The sequence below is a fragment of the Pleuronectes platessa genome, chromosome 22 (genome assembly GCF_947347685.1).
Source record: "Pleuronectes platessa chromosome 22, fPlePla1.1, whole genome shotgun sequence".
Taxonomy (NCBI): Eukaryota; Metazoa; Chordata; class Actinopteri; order Pleuronectiformes; family Pleuronectidae; genus Pleuronectes; species Pleuronectes platessa.
Window position 1 is genome coordinate 4,464,264 of NC_070647.1, and position 27,511 is coordinate 4,491,774.

The 27,511-nt window shown below is 44.9% G+C and overlaps 1 protein-coding gene across 2 annotated transcripts in view; it reads left to right on the forward strand.

The window, feature by feature from the left end:
- The window catches only part of lmo3 (LIM domain only 3), a 47,278-nt gene extending 19,971 nt beyond the window's left edge, over positions 1-27,307 (forward strand). For both annotated transcript variants that reach the window (XM_053414936.1, XM_053414935.1), the window contains exons 3-4: positions 16,667-16,792; positions 25,136-27,307. In XM_053414936.1, the coding sequence (XP_053270911.1) occupies positions 16,667-16,792; positions 25,136-25,241 (232 nt within the window). In that variant the 3' untranslated portion in view covers positions 25,242-27,307. The remainder of the gene's footprint in view (positions 1-16,666; positions 16,793-25,135) is intronic.
- Positions 27,308-27,511: the final 204 nt, after the last annotated feature.

A 27,511-nucleotide genomic window follows, 5' to 3' on the forward strand; every position in this document is an offset into this window, starting at 1 on the left:
TCAACTAAATTTAAGCATTAAAGCCAAACGTATAGGTAAAATTAATACTGGAGCATACATCAGCTCATCCTGAGATTTGTGTTGCTGAATATTAATATAAATATAACAATATTTTGGGGGTTTTCTTGATGCTGTAAGAAAGGCAGAGTGATGGTGGTCAGCTGTGTGGTGAAGGTCTACTCACCTGCAGCCTTCATTTTGTAGCTGTTGCTGTTGTTGTATTCATTTCTTGCATGCCTCACATCTTCCGGTGGACTTATTTATGTTTCCAAGGCCTGAGAACCCAGTGCTTCACCAGGTTCACATCTTTTCTATCTAACAAGGCACAGGTAAAACCTCAGGGGCCAAAATCTACCCTTTAAGATGTTCTCATTCTTGTCACTGTGATGCTGCAATGTGGAAATTAAAATAGGGTTCAGGTCGAGGGGAAAGATGAGTCACTTGTTTTTCAGTGGAAGTTTGAAAGTCAACACGAATAAGCGAGCGAACGCGTTAAAGATCAAAGTTACCCCTCATGCGCATGAGGTGAAAAGAACAGCTTATTCCGAGAGTTTTAATACTGAAATATACTTGACGCTTGTTGTGCAGATGAATTAGCTTCATTTCTCGTCCTTAAACAAATGATTTCCCCCCAACGACACAACCACAAACAGACAAAAAGAGAACCTCAGTCTTTGACGGATTGAAAGAACAAATTAAACGCATCTGTTCATAGCTCTGCAGGCATTTAAAGACCTGTGAAAGGCAATCATAAAATTCCTCTCTTGACGGTGGGTTAATGGGTTAATGTTTACAACAGGGTAATTAGCCAGCGGTTCTCCAAACATTCTCTCCTTCCGTGTAACCATGGAGCCACATGCTTGTATATTATGGTATAGGTCATGTTTGCCTGCACATTTGAAGAGCACAGTGTTCGACTGACCTGAACCTGACCATATTCCCGTATCCTCGGAGATCCTCTGAGTGCGCTGCCTCGTGTATGCCCCTGAGGGCCGGCTGATATACATCCCCAGCTCTGTGTTTCATCAGCGGGCTTATCTAACGCCGTGTCCCAAACATACCCACTGGGGTAATGAAAAATTCATTGTGTCAGTTACTTTGTACAATTGAACACATCCATCATCCCCTGATACTTTGTAATATTGTAAATCATGCGGCCCGTCCCAGGCGTGAACCCCCCTCTGACCACGCAGACCTCTTTGTAATGAATATTGACTCGGCTTGCGTTAAATTCATTCAAGCAAATCAAGCCTTTTAAATGGGTGAAGCCCGCCGCGCCCCCGCTCTGGTCACGGGCACCCGAGTGTCAGCATTAAATTTAGTTCAAGGTTTTCTTCTAATTTTCAAAAAAAGTGTAGGACCTGATGTTGGGAAGTGTGTTACCTGCTGACTGGACTTGGGCTAAATTGAACTCCCCTTCCCAGTGATAGCCCATGTGGGTTTCTTTCCTCATCCCAACTATTTGATATCCTCTCTCCTTCCAGATTAACCTTTATGGCCCTAATAAATGGTCTCTATTGACATCAAAGGGATGGGAAGATGGCGCCGTGCCTTATGGGAAAGGGAACGCGGGCCCTCCGGAAGAGCCGGAGCTCAGCTCCCCTTCTCACCTAACAGTAATCATGGCTGTCCACTTCGAAATTATGCTCTTCTTTGTCTTTTTAATTAAACTCCAGTGCAGTTTGGAGGCTATTTGACCTCTGCTGACCCCTCTTCAAGGGGAGTGCTGCAGGTCATTTCCATGCATATATTAATGGCCCTTTCCCTCTCAGGCAATGATCCTTAAGGCTTTGCAGATTAAGGAGAGGGTTTGGTCTCGAGTATTACCCGTTTTTTAATCTGTTACGCGGGAAGTTCTTTGATAGAGAAAAGGCAAAAATGTTTCAGGCTTTAGTGGAAATGATTGAGAGGAGGTGGAGTTTAAGTGCTTGTGTTTTGTCTGTAGACGTGGCGAAGAACCTCAACCATGCTTTTCTTCTCTTTTTATATCTGTGCTCTGCATCTGCTTGTTCCAGTGTCAATCAAGGTGCAGTGTGCGATGCTTCCTTATGAGATAATACATTTCAATTCAAATGGCAGTTTCAGTATTCCATCAAAAGGACGCATTGTGCATCATATATACGTACACGCACAACCATCCACCCATCTCTACCACAAGAGGTGTTGTGGCACAAGAACAGCACCGTTCAACGGTAGGAATATATTAGAGCAGTACGTGTGATTATGAAAATACTCAAAACAATGCATACAGGTAGGTTTAGAGATGGAGTTAATGTATTACATGTGTACACAGTGTATAACGATACTGGGGATGTTGAAATTAGTGCAGTGCAGTCAGTGCTTTCAATAGAGGGTGTGTAAATTAATTTAACTGTTGAAATGCTAATACACTACCAGGATTAAATTCCATTGTCATCTTTATAAACAAATGTCTTTATTCTGAGAGTAAAGCAAAAACACTGAGGCATATTTATTTATATTTTTTTTAATTGAAAATTTCCAGACACAATTTATTTTGACAAAATATGACACATGTGCCGTTAGATGTCAATGGCTTGTATGTATTTAATTTAGTAGTATCACTGCTGAACTCTGACCCCATTAGCAGTCCCTGGGTGCTGTGATTTATTGTCACGTTGTGTTGTTTTGTGTGTGGGTAAGGGGCTCTCTGCGGTGCACTGCCTACACATCCCGGGCCCGGTGCCTCGCCTCCAACAAACCACTGGCTGCAAGCACCGCCACATATTTGGCCGCCGCCCCTCCTCTGCAGGCATGTGAGCGTGCGATAACGGCCCTGTTGTTCGACACACAGAGATATGCAGCGACTCCCCCCCCCCCCCCCCCCTCCTCCTCAGCACCCACAGGCTCTGGCACACGTTGGTTTTGTTTTCGGGGGGGCTATGTGTTTGGGAGTCATCCACAGTTTTCAGCCTGTGTGAAATAAATAAAAAGTCTTCACACTGCTGGAAAGTTGAGTGTGGCGGAGGGCAAGGTGAAGCCTGTCTGATGCCCGAGAGGAAAGTCGCCCCCCCCCCCCTTCCTCCCCCCGCCCCCTCCACCCCTATACTCCGAGCCTGCACCTCTTCTCTCCCTCCCTCTCTCTCTTCTTTCGCTAAATAGCTCCAAGTGACAAAAGCAGGTGTGTTCCGGCAGGCGTGATGCGTGTATGATTAATGTGCCCTGCCAGGGCAGATGAAGACAGACGAGGGTCTAGCTCCGTGCCCGCCAATGAGAGGATGGGGGAGAGAGAAGATGAGGAAGATGAGAAGAGAAAGAGCACCTGTTAGTTAAAACACTCCCCTTCTCTAGTATGACCTTTAACTTCTGCGTCTGTGTGTGTGTGTGTGTGTGATGTCTCTGTGCACACCAGCCCAGTGAGGATCCAACCAGCGGCAGCTTGTAGGGGCTCTGGTCTGGGATCAGCCGAGGCCACGGCGAGGCTCAGGGCGACGAGTGCTGCTGCTGTTGTAGACTCAGTCAAGCAGTCGACTGTGACCTGAGAACTCCGTCTCTCTCTCTCTCTCTCTCTCTCTCTCTCTCTCTCTCTCTCCCTCTGTGTCCAGGGCTCAGCCTCCACACACTCACTCCCAGTGTTTCCAGTCATCGCTGTGGGCTGAGGCCTCAGCACAACCTGGATTAGTTTGAACTCTGAGAAGAAAACGCATGTCAATTTACAGCAGCGAGTCCAGGCCCACAGCATTGTGGATAGATACGTGCTGTGACTGGGTCAAATAGTCCATATGAATCTAGATTATATAAAATAATATGATATAATATAATATAGCATAATTGCCTTCTCAAGAACATGTGACAAACAAGTTAAAACAAAGATGATAGATGTTGGATCTATTTAGGGAAGAAGAAAACACACAGACCTGTTCGATCTACCTCATCTTTTACATACCTTTCCACCTGCACATTAGAATTTGTGAGAATCATAGCAGTTGCTTTCGCCCTCGGAGTCAGAGGGGGCGTTAAACTTTTAACTAAGAAGGTCACCTCGTCTCGTGAGTGTGGGAGAGGGAGTCGAGCCCCATTATGGGAGCGTGAACGCAGCACGTCTGCATGTGTTGCACTGAATCTGAGCTGCAGTCAGTCAGCTCAGCTGACAGGTGGTGGTGGTGGTGTTGGGGTGTGTGTATGTGTGTGTGTGTGGTGGGCTTCAGCCAGGCCTTCTGTGCCACCCCTGGTTAATGAGGCCTTTATGGAGATGAAGTGGGGGGGTGCAGGAGAGCAGGATGTGGAGACGAGTGTTAGCGGGGGAGACTGGAGCTGGCTGCAGCTGTTAGAACAGTGAGGGGTGGAGCGGGCTAGGGGCAGCGCTGTGGAAAACGGGATTTCAAAATGCTGATTGGTCGGTGTCAGCCCCACTTACAGGCGATATTTGGATGGTATAGGCAGAGCTGTGAGGCCTGCGCTGAACCCCTGAGCGACTTCTCAATTAGTGGGCGGCCTAGCGGAACTGCCAGACACTATTGTGCGCCCCAACACCCCCCCATCCAGTCCTGATCCGGCCGCTGCCTCCATGGCAGCCAGATCTCTCCGGTGATGTAGCATTGGTTAAGTTATTCAAGTCACCAAAAGGCACTTTTCAGACTCTTGTTTTTTTTTCAGCGCCAAAGCTTTGCCAACATAATGTGATGGTTTTGATGTTGTTCTCTCCGTCCTGATAAGCCCGGTGTTCAGAATGGAGCTTTGTGTTTGATGCTGTGTGACGGGTCAAACCTGAATCTCTGTGATAAGACGCGGCGCAGCGAGGGAGGGAAGAGCCCGGCTCGTGTAACCGAGCCCGAGCGACTCCTAGCTGCTTGTGTAAAATGAGATGTAAATGCGGCAATTTTAACAGCCTGATTTATTCATGGAGGAGGCAAAAAGAAAGAGAAGAATGCTAATTCTCCACAACACTTTGCCCTTGGCCAGGGCACATCGACAAACAAGTCACTCAGGAAAGGAATTAACAACTTCATTAAGTTACCTGACAGCATCCGGCCCTGCATCGCTTCGTCTGGGCCGGCTGATGCAAGAGCGGCGTACTGCTATACCGGGGGAGCCAAAAATATATTTTCTAATTCTCAATATACAGCGTTAGTTGAAAGTGTTTTTAAAGCATCATCTTAGGATGTTTGTCCAAGAGCCTGCAAGAAATCAGTCTGGGTAAATCCATACAAAGACTCATTATTGAGAAGACATCCAATCTATAATTGGTTTTGGGGTTGGGGCGGGGGGGGGGGGGGGGTATAAAAGAATCAATGTGTTGCTGAGGTCACGTCTGTCTCTGGTATATCTGATGTGTATCTGAGCACATGGCTGTGAGAGACTGGAGCAGTGACTGCAGAGGGGCTGCTGGTGCTGCTGGTGCTGCTGGTGCTGCATTGATTGCGCCTTCCACCACTTTCCCATACGCTTTTAATCTGTGAAATGCTAAAGAGGCAATCAAAGCCGCGCTGTCAAAGCAGTGTCCAGGTGATTTCTCAGGCACCTGCACCGCATTTAGAAAGCCTGATCAGCGGGCGGGGGGGGGGGGGGGGGCGAGGGTGGGGCCCCTCCAGTTTACCGCGCACGGACAGAGGTGGTGGGCCGCGGAAATCCTTTCAGATTTTAGGAGCTGTTTAGAAGATCAATAATAGAATCGTCAGGGTTGATTGTTTGTGACCTTTTCCCATGTGTTGCTGTATGTATATATCCATATTTATTTCATTCTTATTTATTTATTTATTTTCTCAATGTGTTAACTGTTCATTGTACCCTCGGCACCATTGTAAACTAGGGTCTTATTCCTCAATGTGTTTTCCGAGGCTTAAATAAATAATCAATCAATCAATAACACTTACATTACAGTGTTGGCCAATGAAGACAAGAAAAAAAAACAAAGATCGTTTCTAAAATGGGCATGAATGAGTCCATTTAAAAACACCCACCACAGAATGTTAAAAAAAAAAACACCAGAGAAACTAACACAAAATAACAACATTGTAAATACATAATTAAATCAATAATAACTCATTTTAAATGGCGGAACTGAAATCACATCAGAATAAAAGTCTTTGGCATCGATTATAGTCGTCACTTTTCCCAGAGGAACAGGTATATTGACGCTGGTTATAAGCGTTTTGAGACCACACCCCTTTTTTTAGCTTCCTCATAATGCACATGTTGTCCTTGTGCTCTGACAGGACGAGTGGTTTCACCGGGGGTTTAGTCACGCTCTCCTCCGGCCGCTCCAAACCCAAAAAGTCGAGCGTCGCTCCGTAGCAGCTGCTAGAGAGAGCTCCTCGGACTTTAATGGTTTTCCATTTTTGGGTTTGGCCAGACCTTTGTAGGCTCTCATTAATTTAATTGGCTGCGCTCGGTCCCTTCATTACCGAGATCCCCTGCCTGGCTTCATATTCACAACCGTTTTGCCTCATCGCCACATTTTTCGGACGATTAATACCCATAATGCCGCAGGGTCTGTAGGTGTTCCTGACCGCGAGGCCTCATTGTCATACCTGAACCTACTTTTCACACTGACCAGAGTTAATATTTAGATTTTCTTTCCCACGCACTTCCTGATTCACCCCTAAAATGTCTCTGTGGCCATACGTACTTGTACATCGCAATTAACATAAGCACTTTGTAAATCACCTGATTGGTGGAGGGTTTTTTTTCCCGACAATTTACAGCTTTAAAGGAAAATCTACCTCCGCACTTATATGTCTTCCTTTAAAATTAAAGCTATGTTCGTCCCTAGCTGACCCAAGTCCCATTCAGGTGTACACATGTGGTGTAAACAGGAAGCAGATTGTCTACTCTGCAGTTGGTTGTGTGTTGCAGAAAATACTACAAAGAAGGTAATGGCCTGTATTCATGTGGAGCTTTTCTAGTCTTGACTCGACACTCAAAGCTCTTTAAAGAACCTGTTTTGCCATCCACCCACTCACATTCATACATTGCATTTATGTGGAGCTCTTTCTCTATCATACGCCTATTGATCGAACCACCAACCCCCCGGTTGGTGTAGGATCCGCTCGACCACCCTAGCCACCCTGTGAAGGAACAACAATGGTGATGCGTAAGAGCGATGTTTACTTTTCATGGATCGACGATGAGGTGGAACTCACATCAATGCTTTGCTGGTCGCAGAGTCGTGACTGACTAGAACCAATGAGGAAGCCGACATGGGTGTCTGCCTAGTGTGGATGTAGCCTCAGCGGACCTGTTCCTGGAAATCAAAGGTTTTTCACCCAATAATGATCAGGCTCTTGGCATTTAACTCGCATTTTACAGACTGAAAAAACAACAATGTATATCGAAGTTTAGCAGGAGCCCAGGAGGATGAGGGTCCCGCGTTCTGACACATCAGAAGTTACAGAGAAACTGAATGAAAATACACAGAAAACGTTATCAGATACTTTCACATATTTTACATACAGACTTAAGAAACAACAACATGATAGCGCCCCCTGGTTTATCAAATGTATGGTGTCACAATATGGTGGCATCGCAACATGGGTCAAACAGTTAAACAAAATTACTTGATCTATATTTTTATGTTTTCTCGTTTCTTAACTTTAAAGGTTATGAAAAGTTACTGTTGTCGGTTACAGGTCTACTGTCTACTACTCCGTAACCAATTTCATCACGTCAAGTCTGATTCAGTTGTTTGTAAATGTAGGAAATATCAGTAATTAAGAAACCTCAGTTATTGTGTTAAAACAGAGCAAATTAAAGTATTTGCAAAATAGTTTCTCTTGGATGACAGAAACAACCGCAGTGTTTATCAAAGAGTAACCGTTTGGGGGGGGGGGGATTGTTGACCTTCTTCTGATGGCGAGACGCTCCAGGTATTTCCCTCTGATATGTAGCAGATAGCGTAATAAGAGAACGGGATGAATATGAAAAGATGCTGCCGCTGACAGATTGTGACAGTCGGCGCGGAGGCTGCGCCGGGAATATTTATAATATTCTCATCCATGTCAGTGTTTCAACAACGTGTCAATCAACCGCATTTCACCTGATGGGCCATGTGTCATGTCGGCGCCTTCCGGAGGCTGATTTGGAGGTGTAATAACAAGGTTCCGCCTTGGGTGTTTAGGAGTGATTGTCAGGTGCGTTGCATTCATTTTCTGTTGAAAAATGGTTTTTCATTAGAAAGAAAATAAACAATTCAATGGGATTTGACCATCGCAAGCTACAAACATGAACAGGAAGTTCTCGCACAGGATTTTTTTTAAATACATGTTCATCACCCCCTTTCTAAATTATCCGTCATTTGTCATATTTTTTGTCCCCTACTAAAGGTTTAAATGGCAGAAAATATAATACAAAGAGGTTATTTATGTGTGTGTGTGTGTGTGTGTGTGTGTGTGTGTGTGTGTGTGTGTGTGTGTGTGTTTGTGTGTGCGCCTCTCTGCAACTTCCATCTCAGTTTGCCGTTTAATGAGATGGCACATAGATGTTAAAAGCTCTGAAAGCACACTGTAATTGTTATGTTGTGCTTGGGAAAGCTTGGCTGCCATTAACCTCCCAACGCCACAATTCTCTTCACACATCCAGCAATTACCGCACCAATAATGCCCGGCCTCGCAAATGCGTGTGTTCCGAAGTTCTGTAATTAAATAGGGCTTTTCACATGTAATCTGAAAATGCTAAGGGGTCAAACTGGGTGCCGGTAATCACGAGTGATTGAGTCTGAAGGAGGGTCACACGTACTGGAGGGTCTGTTTTCAGCCAGCACTTAATTGTCCCCGATGAGAGGGGGGGGGGGCTCGCGTTTCCTTAAGGAGAGGTTAAGGGTGGGGTGCCTTTGTTTTTTTTCTCAAAAGCACAGGAGGAATGTGATGTGATGGAAGGAAATGATAGGCCTTCAGTAAAAATATCATTTAGCGTGCATTTGAAGTACAACCTTTATGATTGGGGGAGAAAGCTCTTAACAAAAGCTCAGCAGCCTTTTGTCATTTCCAATATCCAAGTGAAGCAGCTTCTCCATTAATGGATTACTAAAACCCCCTCTGGAGGTGATGCACAAGGCCAAGCACTCCCAAAACACTGCACATTTCTGTTTGATGGGATAATACAAAAAATTCAATTAAGAGTTTTTATTTAACTATCACAGAAATATCACAATGTAGAAATCTGTTTGAGATTGAGGCTGCAAAGGGGAAAGAGCTGTTGTCCTCTAAAGCAGAAGGTCGGCGGTTTGATCCCAGTCGTCCCCATTCTGCTTGCCAAAGTGTCCTTGGGCAAAGATACTGAATCCATATTATCCTCATAGATGCACTGGATGGACGTCTGTGAACAGGTGAAGGGCAAAGCTGAACTGTAAAGCACTTCAAGACCACTTACCAAGTATTTTCTTCCATTTAAAGGTTCACGCTTATTCAAGTTTGAACTAAGTAAACATTTTTTGTTCGATTGGATAATAAATGCAATCATTTGAATTCCCAATCTTCTCAAAATGCTTAGCAGTAAAAGTCGCATTCAACCATTCTATTAACTTATAACTTATAACGTCGCTCAAATGAGGGAGATGTCGATGGCAATTTTTGCAATAGGTTCAGAAAGAGGTTAGACAGGTTGCGTGCAGCGAAATGCTCGATGATTCACCACTGAAAATAAACCTCAACTGTTTTCTCGTTTTTACTGAGCCTTGAAAAAAAAACTATCCTGTGTATGTGTGGGTTGTTACATTTAAGCCTGGAAGCTGGTGGCACAGACAGTCAGGAGGGTTTAGAGATGAACTCATGTGTTGTTGGATTTGGTCTTTTTCTCTGATTTGTTTTCTCTGGTAAATCATTGAGAGAGTATAGGAGGAGATGTTGAATAGGTCTCCTATAAAGTCTCACCTTCCTAATCCTGCCGTATTTTCCAAAAGCCATACATCAGTCTTTCTTAATTCTGGGTCAGGAACCTTCATGATGTTTTTATTGTTTTAAAAACCAGAATTTCCTCTCCACCATTTTGTCTCCACGCGGGACACGACAGTTTCATTTTAACTGAAATGCTTCAGCTCAGTCGGCTGGACACATTATTTTTTGGACCTTCCCCTCCAGTTGAGATTAGCTAAATTGGCTGTGAGGAGCAATGGCTCGTGGGGCCGCGTGTGTTTGGTGCAGATAATTGCGGGGCGGGTGTGCGGCACCCTGGCACCCAGCTACGTGACTGCAGGTGGGTTGGCGTCGGGGGAAGTGCCTATCGAGCCGCGCATCTGGCCCCGGCGGGGGTCAAAGTCTTTCATTACACCCATTTCCAAAAATGGACCCAAACACATGCGCTGCCAAAATCTCATCGTGCTAAAAGCCTTTTCCTGGTCACTTTGTTTGGAGTCACATTTCTCATTTGAGGACAGGAGAACAGGGGGACATTTTGAATTACGTGACGCTTGGAAGAGGAGGTTTGAGGGATAATCTCCTAAATATCTCTTGAATCTCTTACATTCGTCGATGCTTCACCTCACTTTAGATACTATTTGATCCCAGCAGCACAGGACACGAGTGCCGTCGGTAGTTTCAGCTGTGTGTAATGTGTTTGGAGGAGTTTCTGGAGGAGCTAATTAGGTGGCTCTCTCCGCGGGGCTGACAGGCGAGAGGAATGTTCCTCTGTATGGTCGGCACTCTCTCAAAAAGCAGGGCCATAATTCATCATTAGGATATCAGAGTCCAGGTGCAGATGAGAACTGATAGAGCCGGCAGCCAGGCAAGTCGGGGCACTCAAGGAGGAAAATCTTATCCCAGAGACAATTCCCAGGTCATGCCCGCGGTAATTGAAATAATTTTGCCCCCAGAGTTGTTTAATCACTGACAATCACACATGCAGGGCGGACTAAATTGAGCAACGCATGAGTCTGATTACATCTGCCACCCTTAACTGTCTCCTCCCCCCCCCCCGACTGCCGCACTTCGCATCAGCACCTCGGATTTCTGCAGCCCCACCTTTCGCTTTGTGTTCCCCCGCGTGCGTCCCCCTGTTTCCCTGTAATGAAGCATCGACGGCCAAATCAAATCAATTATTTCTCGCCCCTCTCGTCCCGTTTCATGGGTCAGACTTTTTGAAACTTTAGCTTCTCGTCGCCCGTGATTGAATTCCCGAGCGAGCCAGGGTGGATCTTTTAAATGGGCAAAGCGCAGTTCCATTAAAAAAAAAAGAAAAAGGAGACACACACACAAAAAAAATAAAAGGCCAGCGTTGAGATGCAGCAAATCATTTGTCCGTTATTAACCCTGAGCCTGTAATTATGCAGATTGCCATAGATTTTCCCTGGGTGCCTGGAAGTGAGATTCAGGTGTTGTTCTCGGCGTGGCAGGCAGACGAGGGAACGGCCGTGCATTACTGAACTTGCCACATTCATCATGTTGACTGATGGCACAGGGAGTCGGTCCCCAGGTCCCTGTGGTTAATGTAGTGGGTAATTAGCTGTCATTTGCCTAGTAATAGGCCGATGATCAATGGTTTATGAGGAAACAAATTCTAATCCAGCGGCTGATAAATGCACGCCGGGGTTGGAGCAATTCAAGTGGTGGGAGAGATGGAAGAGATGGGGGCTGGGGCCGGGGACAGGAGGGTAAATTGGTTCCCAGTGGTTTCAAAGTTTGTTCAATAGACAGCGTTCTACAGTTAGTTTTAAAGGGTCAGTTCATATGTATATGTTTTTTTTGTCTCTATTTTGCAGTAGTGGTATGTTTCCCTCTGGGGGAAATCAAAGGAAAGTAAGAATTTATATTACAGCCGATCATAAACCTTTCGAGAAACATATACATTTACAGTTAACTATTTAATTACTGTGTTTCAGATATTCCGAAATAATTCTATCATGATCGTCTACACATTTTAGTTAAGACTTTAATGTTATTCTTAAGGTATTTCTGTTTGTCTCTTTAATTATCTTCCACTTTTGATGCATTCAACGTCAACATCTCTTTCCAGAAGCAGTGTACCCGTCTCACCAAATAACCCACGAGACACGAGAGGAGTTTTCACCGGGACCATTTGTTCACAACTGAGCTCCGTGTGAAAACGTGCCACCAGTATTTGTCCCTGTGTCTGTAGAGCTGGGAATGTGTCTGTTCCAGTAACGTCCACACAAAAGTCTTCATGTAGCCACAGTGAAATCATGGCTGCACATGTCTTTCACGTGCTTTACATTTTCTTTGCAGTTGACAGAGTTGTGTTTTACTGGATGGAAAGCTGAGGTGCAGGTACCCCTCGTGCGATGTCAGAAAGGTGTGTGTGTGTGTTTGTGTGTTTGTTTGTCAGGGGGTCTCCGACATGATCCGACTACACGACATGCAGTCTGCGTTATAAATCCCAGTTTACCGGGGCTTAGGTGTTCTCTGTCGGGTGTGAAGGGCCACATATTTGTTTTCCCTTTGTCGGCTGAGCTGTGGTGTGTGATCCGGGATTCACTGCTGAGTAACTCTTTAAAGCTGCTGCAGCAGTTTGGGGGTTTCACGAGCAGTGTGTTATCATCACGTGAAATAATAATCAAAGCACAGATATAACTCTGTATATATATATACATATACATATATATATGTAATTTCTGTATTCTGAGAGGAGGCTTTGGGAAAATTCCCTCCACCCACAGACATGTTTGTGTTGTACAGTATCCGCGGCTCCGTGTACAAAGTCAAGGGTAATACATTTTATTTCCTACACCCCACTTATCACCAACGGGGGGGAGGGGGCGGCATTGTATTTTTTTGAATTAGTTTGACAAAGATGAGAAAAAGCTTTGGCACGACACCACTGCATTCTCCCAAGGCGGGCTGGGGGGGGGGAGGAGTGGGCTGGGTGGATTGGCGGCTGGGTTTTTGGGGTCCACTGGGCTAAAGCCTTGTGGAATAATTTAATTGGTGTCTGTTTTCCCCCTCATCAAATAGGTAGCACTGAGCTGTACCAGGCACAGTGAACGCCTCCCGCCTGAAACAAGGTGCTGGGCGCTGACGGCCCCCATTTTTCTTTCAAATTCAGATTTGAGCAAGGCATGAATTTTAATTCCGTGTTGTATCTTGAGCCTCTTTAAATATACATGCTGTCTTGTCAGCAATGGATATGAAGTGTATGTCAAGCCCGCTATTCTACATATGTTATTCTGTTTTTCTTTCTTTCTTCTTTTTTTTTCTCCAGCAGACCCACAGTTAGCTGCCTCCTTCTAGATATGGCAGACAGCTGCAGCAGTGTCAGCCTGAGACAGATGCATTTGACATTTATACATTTATTGCAAATTATAATCCCGAGCTAAAAGCCGCCGGCTCAACCACACAGGGCCTCCAAAACCACCATGCTCATATTGGGTTTTAGCCTGTGCCTTTGAATTCATTATAACCAAACCGTGCTTAATTTCCCTCCTCCCTTGAGAGCCATTAGCGTCTGTGGCATCAAACTGGCGGAACGATGAAAGACGAGTGGCAGGTACGCTCCATCTATCTTCCCCTCCCCACAGGGCGAGTCGGGGCTTCCTGTGTGCGGCGGTTTGAAGAGTGTTTGCCACACAGGAGCCCGGCAAAGCCAGGCTGGCTGGATGCTTTGGCTGTGCCGCAGATTGTAGTTCTGAAGGCCGTTATCAGCACTTCTACTTTTTTTTACCTCAGCTTGTCAGGGACGCTAGAGAAAATGTTTGATTTGAGGTAGCGATATATGTATTCCCATAAGTCAGCACAGGCTGGGACGCTTAATCATTTGGAGCAGTGGTTAAAGTTGCACAGGAAAGTAGGGGATGAATTATGCAGAAAACAAGTGGATGAGAAGCGGAAAGGAGTTTGGAAGTTCTGTTGAGGCTCTTTGGGAGTTTTATTTCATTCGGTTTCATCTCACTGAGTGGGACACCTGGATTCCACTGCCTTCTATCTCCTCATCATAACTGCCTGATGATCGTGGATGATGAGGTTTGAGGTGCCGTTGTTATTTAGACTTCTCCCGTTGATATAAATGGGTAAATATGGACAAACTTTTTAAACAATGACGATCTTAAACCTAAACACACAGCAAACAACCTTGTTCATTTTAATTCCTATCTTATTTGTTTTGGGACTTGCACTGATCAGCAGTTCCACCAGCACAACCGGACATATGTATAATAAAAAACAAATACATAAAGATGGATAGATTCTGAGATTTGGAGAATAACGTCTCAATAATATGAGAATTAAGCTGTAATATAACTCTTGTAATGTAAAGTAAGGTTGTAATTTAATGAAAATAAAGACATTCATACAACGATAAGGTTATAAAGTCATAATTAATTTGAAAGAAGTCATAATTTAACCCAGGCAACAGGCAGGTCTTCTGATTTCCCCCTAAAATTTCCCTCGGGATGAATAAAGTATCCATCTATCTTCTACAATGACACATAGCCTTAAATAATGACTGTATTTGCCTGATATTATACTACACGTGATGTTATGACTTTATTCCCATAAAAGTACAATGTGTTTTTTGTAACATTACAACTTTTACCTCATGGTAGAAAACACACCATATTTGAGATGTTTTTATTTATTTTGTGGTTTCTGTGCAAGCAGAGTTCTAACTGGTTCGAGCACTCCCTGGATGTTAACAGATGCGACCACTCTCACCCAGGATTTCTCCGAGGCCAAGTAGTGTGACAGTCCTTTTCAGCAGCGCGGGCCAGCTTAAATTTGCAAGAGATGAGAGAGGAGCGTGGACAGACACGGCGAACAGTGAAACAGAACACCCTTTTGATTCGAGCTGACAGGCAGAGAGCTTAAAACGTTGCTTTTTTACACAAATGCCCTCCATCATTTATAATCCAGGGCCTTGAGTGTATGCTATCTGAAAATGATTCAGGTTACGGGAAGACAAGGACACTCGGCCCCCGCGCGGCGAGAGGTGGCCGTGTAACAACTCTTTGTCCCGAGCTGCTGCACAAAGTGACGCTGTTGTCCTCAGACACTCATTATCTTGCACTAAATCTCACATTTCTTGTTCTTTTTTTTTTTCCAAAGAGATTTTTTTTAGATCAATTACTCAGCTTTGAAAGGAGAGAAATCATCATTTCATTTATTTCATGTGAGGCGCTCCAGGCAGTGCACATTTGTGCGGAAGAAGAGAAAGGACAAGCAGTAGCACAAATGTATCTAAATTTAGATTGCTCAAAGGAAAAGGCATAATTCTTTTAATTAAGTCAGCACTAATCCATCTAATTGGCCCTCTGTGCTTCCACCCACCTACCATGTTCCAAGAGATATCCCTCATTGTCTCAAGGTGTGTTGACAGTGGTCCTTAATTCTGGAGGTATTTATGAGGGCACAATCTATCTGCTTCCTTAGCCTCTGGGAAACATGCTTTCTGAAGGTTAATAAACAACCCTGCATATCCCGAGCCCTGAGATCATTTATCAGATCGCGATCTCTTACAGACTCTGAGAGTGGCATGGCGTTTTATCATTTTAACAACGACGGCTAAAAGTGCCTCAAGAAGTCTGCCTAATAGGTTATTTTGTTATATGATTTCGTTATCAGATATTTCCTTCCCTTGCTGGCCTGGTCTGGGTCCCTGTGTAGTAACAGCCCTGAATCCCTAATGAATACTCACATTAATGTCTCTGGAGCAGGCGAGGAAATAATAGGGTCCTCCCTGGGCAGTAGTGCCAGCCATGTCCCATCTATTTCTATGGTACAAGCTGAGGCCCACTGCGATTTTTTTTTTATAGTGTGCTCCTGTAGCCCGGCTCTGTCTAACCTATTTTTGAAAACTGATTCAGAGGCCCTACGCGTGTCTGCAGAGCCCGTTAGCGTGCCTGTCACAATCTCTATGACAGCTGCCACTCGCCCTCTCCGAGGCACCAAGGAGCCGCAGAAGCAGCAGCTGCACTCCTCCTCTCCTGGTGGGTGCATGTAAAGGGGTGCAGTGGTGGGTGGAGTCAACGTTGTTCAAAAGTTCCAATGTGCTCTGCTGAGACAGTAACACAAACATGCTCCATCCAGCCCAAAACCTTATAAATGGGTCAGGGTTAATCTCACCCTCTTCAAAGCCTCTAACCCTTTGGATTATTTTACTCGAGGAACTCCAGACCTAAACCATCTTAAATCAACCAAGAATTTAAATCATCTCTCAAAACGTACTTTAAATAAATGGCTTTTACTTGAACATTTATCATTTCCTTGTATTTGTTGTCCTTCATTTTAGATTTTGTACTTTATCATTATTTATTATTTTGTTGTAGTCTTTGATGTCGTTTTTACACGTCTACTTTGTGAAACACTTTGTGAAACACGTTGTAGTGGCTTTTTTTTAAATGTGCTATATAATAATAATTATTATTATAACAAGGTTCAATACGAAACATAGAACATACTCTTTAGTGTTCAAGCCCCTAAAACAGAGACAGAAGAGTCTCGACTCAATACAAACAGTGAAGGCCTCGTGGTAATTTGTGCAACTAAGCACCCAACAGCAGACTAGACAATCTGCTTCCTGTTTGCACTGACAAACGCATGACCTCTGCATGTGGTCAGTTGATCTGTCTGTTTTCAGGTGTGTTAGAATGGACAGAGATTATTTCTGATATGCAGCTAAAATGCTCAACATGATTGAGATTTTTTTTGTTTTAAAATGTCATTTTAAAATGAAAACACATGTGAGTTTAATCTAAGAAGGATTCCCACGTACTGCTGTGTACTGGGATGACTAACATCATCCGTCTTTTTTCTCTGTGCGTGTCTCTCAGGTTGTTTGGTGTAACGGGGAACTGCGCGGCCTGCAGCAAGCTCATTCCAGCCTTCGAGATGGTCATGAGGGCCAAGGAGAACGTCTACCACCTGGACTGCTTCGCATGCCAGCTCTGCAATCAGAGGTGAGCGATCGGACCACACCCCTGCTCCTCTCTCGTACCCGCGTGCAGGCAGACGGCTGGTGTGGGACTCTAGATTGCGGCGCGGTGAAATCCCAAGTGCTCCTCGTAGTTAAAGCAATATCCCACAGCCGGAATTTATCACTCTAACCGGTGTCCAAGCGGACACCTCCGAGGCCTTAAGGACGCCTGCCGCGCCCGGCGCAGTGATTATGATCCTGCACTACTACTGTACAGTGTCAGCCTCGAGCTACAGGTGCAGTTACACGGCCATACATATGCTTCCCATAAGTCTTCATTACTCAGGGCTCTGAGTGCATCAGGATGTGGACAGAGACTTCAGGACAGTGTTTCCTGACCACAGCACCAGAGAGGGAGCAGTCTGGAGGCACTCAGCTTCGTCATAGGAAAATACTTCTGAAAGAAACTCAGTGTCACCTTGACTGAACTTCTATGGCAGCCCCACAATGAGTTTATTATGTACGCTGATACTACCTATTACAATCCAACACAACAGCCCTGCAACACATCTGGTCTCAGTGCTTATAATATTAATTATTTGGTATAAAACAGTGCTGCGTCCTTAGTTCATTGTAGTGTTTTGAAATGAAAATATCTTCTAAACCAGTAGAGTTTAGTTTTAAATGCACCTGAGCTAACATGAGAGCCCCAAGATTTAGAACAACAACAAAACACTGACACAATTCTTCATTGGTCCCTTTGAGAAGTACAGTGCATGCAATGGTGGAAGAACTATTCAGATCAGATTTAAAAACACTATACTAAGAGTTAAAACCCTATTTTACTTAATGTTTACCTTGCAAAAGGTCTCCCTCATCCACCTGGCTGAGTCCCACTGCCTCCCAGTTTCTGTATCTTTAGTTCTGTAAATATTCATAAAAATATTGTGATTTTTGCCATCACGGCTCAAAGAAGCCACGACCCTCCGAAACCATTCTCCATCTCCCAGGTTCTGAAAAGGCCTCACAGGATCCATGTTCCCAGACATTTTCGTCACGTTACTTTAATGGAACCACTGCGAACCCACTCTGGGGACATTCCTGGAGCTAATGAGCAAACCAGAATGTTATCAAAGTGCTTTTTCTTGAAGGTCAGATGAAATACTATCCATCAGAAAACCTTACAGGGGAACGTCAGGGAGGTTAAGTGTTGGTCTGGCTCCTGTTTTTCTCTCATCTTTTTCCCCCCAAATTCGACTTTGTCGCAGACGCACAGACACAAGCACCCACACACACCCATTGTGCATGCTCACGGCAAAGGACCTGGTTACGCACAATTAGCACTCGGTTATTGTCTTGCCACTTCAGCCGGCTGCACCAGACAGCCTCCCCTAATGGAAGAAGTCAGCTAATCTTCATCAGCCAGGCCCAGGCTGGCCAACTCTGCTCCCCGCACATTAAAACCCATTTAAGCGCGAGCAAATCTTTCTTTTTACATTAGGGCAGCTGCTGAACTGTTGAATAAAATCGACGTCGGTGTGTTCCACGCGGTCCGCTGTGGCTTCGCGAGCACCGTTCAGATGCCCATCACAATTTCACCGGGACCCGGCACCAGATTTATCATGTGGCACTGGCTTTAATTGAGGCTGCTCCCCGCCTCTGACCTTTGTTTTTCATTTTGATTCTGTACATTGATAGAGCTGTGCAGGAATATACGTTCAGAGGAAAATATTAAAGATGTTCAGACTAGTTCGCTTTCTTAGTGACGACATTATAATTTCAAAAGAAAACTAGTCCTCCGCAAGTGGGTGACTCCATATTTTCATCCTGATTAACAGAGTGACCTTTGCAGACTTTCTCAGCCTCAGCGGGCGATCTATTAGTAGATCTGATCCCACTTAAGAGTCCCTGAATAGTTTCTCAACATCTTGTTGCAGCCGTACAGGAAAGGGACTTCTGATCTTTGTCTGGCATGCCGATCTACTGCCTTGTTCATCTATGCCGGCTCTGCGCCCCCCCTCCCCCCTGCCGTCCCCTTCTTGTTTCCCAGCCTCAAACAAACATGAAAACCTGACAGCCCCTGCCCCCCCTTCCCCTCCGGCCCCACGGGCCCTCTTGATAAAGCAATCTAATCCATCTCACAAATGGCCCAGAGATTTCTCTGCGGAACGTTGTCATAAAATGTGAAATCTGATAAACAGAGCAGGCAATCATGGGGTCACCGGGGGTCACGCCGTGTAATTATCCGCTGCTCCTGCAGGTCAGCCGCGGCCTGTGTTGGCGTTTGAAGGTGGAATTGCTACAATCAAGTATGAACACACAGCCACCCCCGCCACACACACACCCGCACATATATACTCGCTCATGCATTAATGCAGCTTTGGATAGCTTTACGGGTATGTCTACACTACTGTAGCCCATTGAGCAAGGACAAGGGACCCAGAGCGAGGGATTATTCAGATTTCATCAGGGACTCGCTGCAGGACTCTAATGGTCAGTGCCTAGTGCTGCTCTTATTACGGGGGCCTTGCTTAAATGACAGACTAATTAGCCGAGGGTGGACATGTCAGTGCCATCACGACCCGCGACCGCTTTCTCGTTCTTTGTCATCACCGCCATCAAATTGTCCCCAGTCTCTTGCTCGCCACGACGGAAGACTTGAGAATGAGATAAATGGATGAGCCCGACCACTTATCTTACTTGTGTATCTGCCAGAGAGCAACAGCCTTTCCCCCCCCCCCCCCCCCCACACCTCCTTCTCCACTCTGTGCATGACTTTGAAATGGTATCAAGCTGAGGGCAGTGAATAGCTCCTGTCCCTGGTCCATCAGTGAAAATATAGGATCCTACATTGGCTCTGATTGCTCATGTCTGCACCCACTGTGGCCTTACTCTCTTAAACTGGACATAAATCTATCGCCGTGACCTTCCCACCACTCAGACCTGTTATTTTCCCTACCTGAGCTGAGGAAAGGAAGCACCGCCTTGGTCTGGGAGCCAAACGGGCGGGGAGCTGGTTCTAAGGAGCGGGGAAGGTGCTACTGAGGGTGGGGGGTGTTGGGAATAAGGAAAGTGATATGAGACTCCATCCAGCAAGCAGTTAGCCACAGATCAGCCCTGGGGGACAGCTAATCGATGGGGCTGTCGTCCAGCCTCATCATCTAACCAGTGCTGGCCCAATTTCCCCCTGATGAGCTGGAGGCCACAGTCTAGGGGAGGCTGGAGGAAGGTTAGAGTAGTGCGGAGCAGAGCGGAGCAGGATGGGTGACAGTGCAGGGGGAAGGTCAGTGCTGATATAGGGAGGAGGCTCCCCGCTGGAGCTCGGGAAGGGGAAACTGACACCAATTGGATTCAGCACAGCTAAGCTCAACCACTGGTGCCTTGTATGTCATGAGTTAGGCTTGTTAGACAGGGGCCTAATAGGCAATAAGGGACACAGTTGTCACTTTGTGTATGATTGGTGGTGAGGTCTCGGAGCCTGTGCAGCCAGCAGACTACAGAACACAATCCAACTACACAGCCCTGCACTGTGGAGAAAAGTCTAAATCTCATGTAACAATGACAAAATGTATAAGTAAAATAAATGTCAAAATCTCTACACCGGTGGAGCCTGTTCATATATAAGGAATTGGGGGCCACGTCCTTCAAGGCCTCCATTTTTTCAGACAATACTCATCATAAAGAGTTGACAAGCTGTGCACATGTTGTTAGTGTCTATTTGAGTTATGGATTCCAAGGGGCTGCCTTTTTAATGGGTTATATTTGCAGGAACGTTTGAAATGGAATAGCCTTGTCGCACCAAATTTGGTTCACTCCAGATAGCGAAACTCTTGTGGTGAATACCAGACCCACATGTGTTTGTTGCCCTCAAGATCTGCCTATTGCCTAATGTCTATACAGAGGGCATTTCTGATGAATCTTTCAGTTTCTATTGGGAAGGAAACCACCTCTTCTTTAGATAAGTGCAACTGCTAAAGAGTGGGTTCTACATGCACCATATTTTTGTGCCTTAAATCTATTTTCCAAAATGTCACGCGTATCTCAAATTACTGTGGCTGTGTACTAGTCCCTGAACCCTCTCCCAAATGTGCGTCTGTAGAATATGCTCATCAACTGCATGGGTCTAACACTATGGCTTCATTAAACCCACATCCACCAGTGCAGAACTTCTCAGATGGGGACAGAACCAGCCGTGTTCTTAAACACAACAGCGGCAGCAGACTTTTATCACCGAAGATGGAGACTAGATAAATAAATAATGTCGATCTCCTCCGTTCCAAATGTGAAATTGTATTCTCCGCGTTACATTCCCCAAAGAAAAACTCATCTTCGACTTGTCCTTGTGCCGCCGCTGGTTGCCCAGCAGCAATCTGCCGCGGAAGATTTACAACACACCGTCACAATTAAGCATCAGTGTCATAGGACCAAGTGTTTCTGAACCTGTATGCATCCTAACAGGAATTAGATTTGGTGCAGTTGAGACCATTTCCTCCCTTTGACAACCCTGCCTGTTTCTTCATTTGAGTGGAAAGTGAATACTCTCGTTAACACGAGCCCCCGAGGCAAATGGCTGGCATCGCAATACATCTTTTAAGTGTGTGCCCGTGGAAGCCATTCTTTCTCTTCCTCCTACAACAATAGGTCTCCAAAGACTCATTAGTCACAGTCACCTCTAAGTAAAGGAAGGAAGATGGAGGGAGGAAAGTGAAGGCAGCCCAGGTGCCGGGGAAGATAGCTCCAGCAGAAACCGAATGCCTTTAAAGTTAGAAACCGTGATATGATGGCACATCATTATATTCGATACTTGTGATAACAGATGTGGTGTTAAGGGAGACCTGTAACCCCCAAAAGGAGAGTGTGGTATCGATACAACAAAACATTAGACAACTTTTCGACCGTTTAGAGCTGAGCTTTACATGAGTCCTCAGATTCGCTGTGTCTTTACAACCACCATGGTGGATTTAAAACACGTGCAAACACATGTGGGAAACAGAGGCTTGTCAGTTCACTGGAGGGGACATTTACCAGCGTTCAGCCCCGTGTTGGTACATGTACATTGAGTGTATTACTGGGGCTTAGTGGAAATGTGCCCCCTCGTGTTGCAATCCAGAAATCTCTGATCTGTAACCCACTAAGGAAAAGGGTGTATTTTCACCAAATACAGCTTTTACATTGAAAACAAATTTCCTAGTTGACTATGGAGACTTTTTTTTACACTGGGCGCAGTTATATAGTATATTCACACAAAGGTGGTACACCCTCGTGACTGGAAAGAAGGGTAGTTTCCCCTTAATCATGTGATGTATAACACCGATAGTGAGAGAACAAGCTCAGAATCGGCTAATATGTAAAGCTTTTGTTTTGATGTGTCATGTAATATAGGAAAAATCTGTATCCGACTAAACAAAACTCTCAGAAGATTTCACACCTCCACCAAGGCCCTACAGTCCCCTTATGAAACCTTATTCAACTTCATTAGATCCACATTTTTACTTGGATCTGCACCAAATTCCATACACTCATAAATCAGTCCCCTAAACACGTCAACCTTTTTTATCGAGATCCATCTTCTCTTCAATGGAAAAGTTGCAAAAGCTCTAGCTCACAATGTAAAACAGAGAGAAAAATTGTTTGTGTATCCGCAACAGAATTTCATGGGTTCTTTTCATACCCAGACAACATCTTTCCAGCAAGTTACCAAGGTAATCTATCTTTTACCTTTTTGCAAAATACTGCTATCAGGCAGACAGACGAACAAAACCTCCATGGCACGAGGAAAACATTGAAACGATGAGTGTGAAATATGATGTCATGGCCTTGACCTTCTTCAGGTTTCAACCTAATTGCACATCGGTTAGAGATTTTCAAAACATGCTTCAAATAAACTAGTACACAACATCCAAATAACATGAAGAGTCTAAAGGGCAAAGCTCTCTGTACTGTATTTGCTTCCATCGGCAGGGTGGAAGAAGGGGGGGTGAAAAGCCTGCCACCACAAACTGAGTCACACACACATGGGACATATGAGACATTGTGTATTCGACAAAATAAGCTTTTTACAGCACCACACAGTCCTCATCAGTGTATATGTGTTGTGTTACATTTGCAGAACTATTCTGTATAAATCCTAATACAGAAAATGTGGAGCGGATCTAAAATAAGATAAAAACTCTGAAATGACTGGGTAGAGGAACCTTTTTAATTACATTTGGTCTGGTTATTTGATTTCCTGTGCAAATGCTAGGCTCAGCCCATGCCCTTTTTTGGTCTGAACATTTCTATTTATATAGGAAGCATATAACTCTAAAAGCTGGACTGAAGGTGAAATTTGATAAACAGCTTCTCAAACCAGAGTGACTCAGGTTTTGTTGCAGGTTTTGCACGTTAATAACGCTGAATCTAACCCAGTAAAAATGTTTTCTTATTGTTTATATCAGCACTGAGCAACATAAAACTAATAGAAGGATTTTAGATCTCTAGTTGCAGCAAACCAATACATCAACATACTTTACCAGAGAACTCTACACAAGATGTGCCCGGCAGATGTTTTTTAAGAAAGTGGGAACATGAGGGCATCACAAGGTCTTTTATTAGACATGCCTGTGATGGGCCCAGTGTAATATCCACATCATAATTGGTGCGCATATGTCACATATGCTGTTGACATTTCACCGAGCAGAAACCATTTGGCTGTGTGAAATGGGCGCAGATGACAGCGATGGAAGAGACGGTGTTAAAAATAAATAAATAAGATAAAGCTAAAGTGGGAGTCGGCCCAGTGTCAATAAAGACATACACTGACAGATACTGGGAGAGAGAGAGCACGGCATTTTTACTGGAGGGAATGAAACCCTCTCGTGAAACACACCTTCACCTCATGTATAATCACTTTGTCAAACAGCCCACTCTGCCAATACGTTTAAAGCTGTTGAGTTGCTGATTCGTGAGATCATCCTATTAAAAATTTAACTGTTTTAAGATAATTCAGGTTTTAGAGAAAAGTAACCTGTTAGTTACGCCATCGTCCTTTACAAGTAATTTTTTTGGCTCCACACGCTTCTTTTCCACCCAAAGTGGAAAACAAAGATTGGTTGGTCGGGTTAGTTAAGGTTTGATGATTGGTTAGGTTTAGAATAAGACTATCAGGGTGAGCCAATCAGACGTAGGGTAGAAGCAGGTTTTTGCGTAATTCGGGTAGGGAAAAAAAATAGCGCTCCCATTCCAAGCATTAAATCAGTCAAATTTTAACAAATATAGGTTTAAAAGGTTTTCTTAATAGAACGCTTTTCGGTTTCCTGGGACAAAGCTTCCAGAGAGCTGAATAAAAGGGCCACTTCAATCATTTCCAACAGTAATAGGGAGGTTGGATGGGCATCCCTAAAATCAGCTTGGAGTTATGTTTATCCACATTACATACGTCCATGAATTGAAAATATATATTTGAGACTGCATCTTTCAAAAATAAAAGCCACCTCGTTCTCTGAACAATTGGCTTTATTTCAGGAACCAAAACCAGTTTCACACATTTTTCGTGCCAGTACCTATGGTGGATCTGAATCCTGCTAATTGGTCCCAGTTGGATGGAACAAATCATGCTCTCAATCTGCCCTGCAGCCCCGAGTAAATGCTACACAGCTCTTCAGGTACCTGGGCTGCGTCGGCGCAGCTCCCAGCACTGAACTCGGCCGTCTTGACATCCAGGGAAGTCAAACGGGGGCCGAGCTCACTCTCGCTGCCCCGCGCCCCCAGCGCCACCCCCACCCCCCACCCCAGCTCCACCTCCCCCCTGGTAAACACCGGCCCCGCTGCTTCCCGACCTTGTCCAACCTGCACACTGAGGGAGATAAGCAGCCCTCAGGACAATACAGTGAGAGTTACCGCTCTTTACGTGTTCAACATAATCTCCGCTTGGTGCTGTGCTGAAAGGTCAAGCGTAACTGTGCTTCACCCCCCCACTCCACATGGCTGGACCAGTATAGGATTGCCGTGGTCGGTGGGGGTTTCTGTAGTAGCTGCAGGTAGAAAGGAGCCCTGGCCTGAAACACCGATAATTCTATTCGTATACACCAGAGCCCCCACCCCTCCACTCAGACTAACAACCACCCCCCCAAGCCCTGCATTTCCCCCGTGGTAATTGAGTTGACTGTTTCCTAAAGGAGAACTCCTTGTCTGCACATGGCCCCCGCTGAAGCCCAAGCGTGTGTGTGTGTGTGGGGTGTGGGGGGGGGTACGGTAGCTAAGGTAGAGATTTAGCACTGTAGTCAGAGAGCTATCGCTGCAGCCGGCTGGGCCTGTTAGCCTACAGCTCAGAACTAATGATCAGATTCTCGCTTTGATGCTTATGTAAACCCCCACCCCTCCTCTTCTTTCTCTTTGTGTGGTGCAGGTTTTGTGTGGGAGACAAGTTTTTCCTGAAGAACAACATGATCCTGTGCCAGACAGACTACGAGGAGGGGCTGATGAAGGAGGGCTACGCTCCCCAGGTACGCTGACCCTCGTAGGCCGGCACGGAGGAAGAGGAGGAGGAAGAGGAGGAGTGGGAGAAAGAGAGAGACTGACGGAGAGCTTGCAATCACACAACAAAAAGCACTATAGCCTCCTGTCCATCTTCTGTCCCCCACATGTACATAACTAAGAAAGCCTCCCTTGGAGGGGACACATTCTGCTGTACAAAATAGCCATAGAGACGCCGGCGTGGCAGAGAAAGGCCCTGGAAGCATACAACATACTACAACTATGAAACAACAGTTTGTCCATTTCTTTGTTTGTGACTGACGGATGCTGCCTCTTCCATTCAGGCCAACTAACACTGGCCCCAGAGCAATTTCTAACCAACTGGTGTTTCCCAGTTGTTGGAAGAAAAAAAAGTGAACCCACCCAAACCAGACTTGTCTCGTTTTATCTGACAAGGACAGACAGCGTCCCACATGACTGCACAGTCCAACAACTTATACTTGAATCTTAAAACACACTGAGGTATTGTCAATCAATGTAATTTTGCGATGAAGACCTTTTTACTGTATTGATATCGGATTAAAAAACATGCTGAATGTAAACTGAAGAGCGGCAAAACTAACGCCTTGGGATGAGTGATTTGTTGCAATGTGTGTGTCTGTATGTATGTGTGTGTATGTGTGTGTGTGTGTGTGGATCCCTCTTCAGGATGAGCACTTCTCTGCAGTGCAGTCTCACAAGGCTTGGTCTGGTCCATATAGTCGTTTCAGAACCCTCAAGATTCCAAAGCTGTTCCCCTTAAACAACCGAGTCATTGTACTGTCGACCCATGATGACTCGTGTCATGTAGGTGTGACTTTATGGTCGCACATCTCCAGAGATAACAATAAATGTGTGATTAGAAAGTCTGAATGTCAATGGAATGACCTTTCACAGGTCAAAACCGGCAACATCGGAAAACATGGATACATTTGCTAATTCTAATGTGAACATCATTATCCACCATTCGGCTCTGAGCTTGTATCCTCCTGCCTTCCCACCACCACACACAAGTCACACTGAGTCAGCAGCAACTAGCAGGTGACCGAAGCGGAGCAGATATTTATCACGGGAGTAGGTGGAGACCAAAGCGGAGCTAAAGTGAGAGTAAAGATTGGCTGTTGTCTCCATTGAGATGCTAAAGTTGCTCTCTGTCTGCTGGATGTGTAAATATGAAGCTCAGTATGTTCCTAGCTACAGTGTGTGAAACGTTGTGTCTTCAGCTTGTTTAAGAACGAAATAAAAGAATACATTTATAGCAGCTCTAAACGTTATGGACCAGACTTTATGCCTGTAGACAAACACCCGGCTGTGTGAGATCTTTCATGAGGTGACGAGAGTCGGTTCCATTCCTAAAATGCATTCCGTCAGAGCTCCTTTCAGCAGTGGGTTGGACTGTGACTCCAGGCTCTCTTCTCCTGCGGTGGAAGAAGGTGCAATTTCTTTTTCTGCCGGAAACAGTCTTTCTATTTATTGAAACCTCGCTTTCGCATTGGTCATGGAGGCAGGATGTCGTAGCGTCCGTCGGGGGGTGAAGGGATCGGTGTGGGTTGGAGGGCGGGTTGGTTACTTTTTTGTACACTATTTATTTGATAAACGTTCGATGCTTCACCAGTTGTCCGAGATTTTGCATTGTTTGACTTGCTGGTACGGAAATCCAGTCGATGTTTTCTCAATCACTGGCTTATGTTGAGGATGGCTCTGGGTTCAGTCACCTGCACTCTACAACAGGTCAGTCATCTCAGTCGTGATTGCCCCCCCCTGCTGCAGAGGAGTCACATCCCTTTCAAACGTTCAACAATGTTCATGTTTCTAATATTAAATATCAGCATCTGAATGTGTGATACGGCGCTCAGCAACATTTCTTAGCTGGTAAAGAAAAGATCCTTCTCTAATTTGTAAATTATGGGTGTACATAAAAGAAATATTCATTTTTGCTTGCTATTGTACAATGATTTCTTTTTATGTGTCATCCAGCATGAGATGTTTATTTTTAGGACAACGCTTGTAAATACTGTAATTGTAATAATTTTAAGCACAAATGTAATACAGTTTTATTGTGTTACCAGTGAGTGTGACGTCTTTTTTTTCCCTCCCTCATTCTCATGGATTTGACTGTTATTTCAAAAGAAGAAATTCATACTAGAAGAAAGTTTGCACTTTAATTTATAAGTCATAATGTTTACTGAGGCAGCTGAGGTTAAATATCCAGCATTTCATGGAAACCAGTGGACGGAAGAGCCGGCTCCCTGTTCATTAACCAAACCAG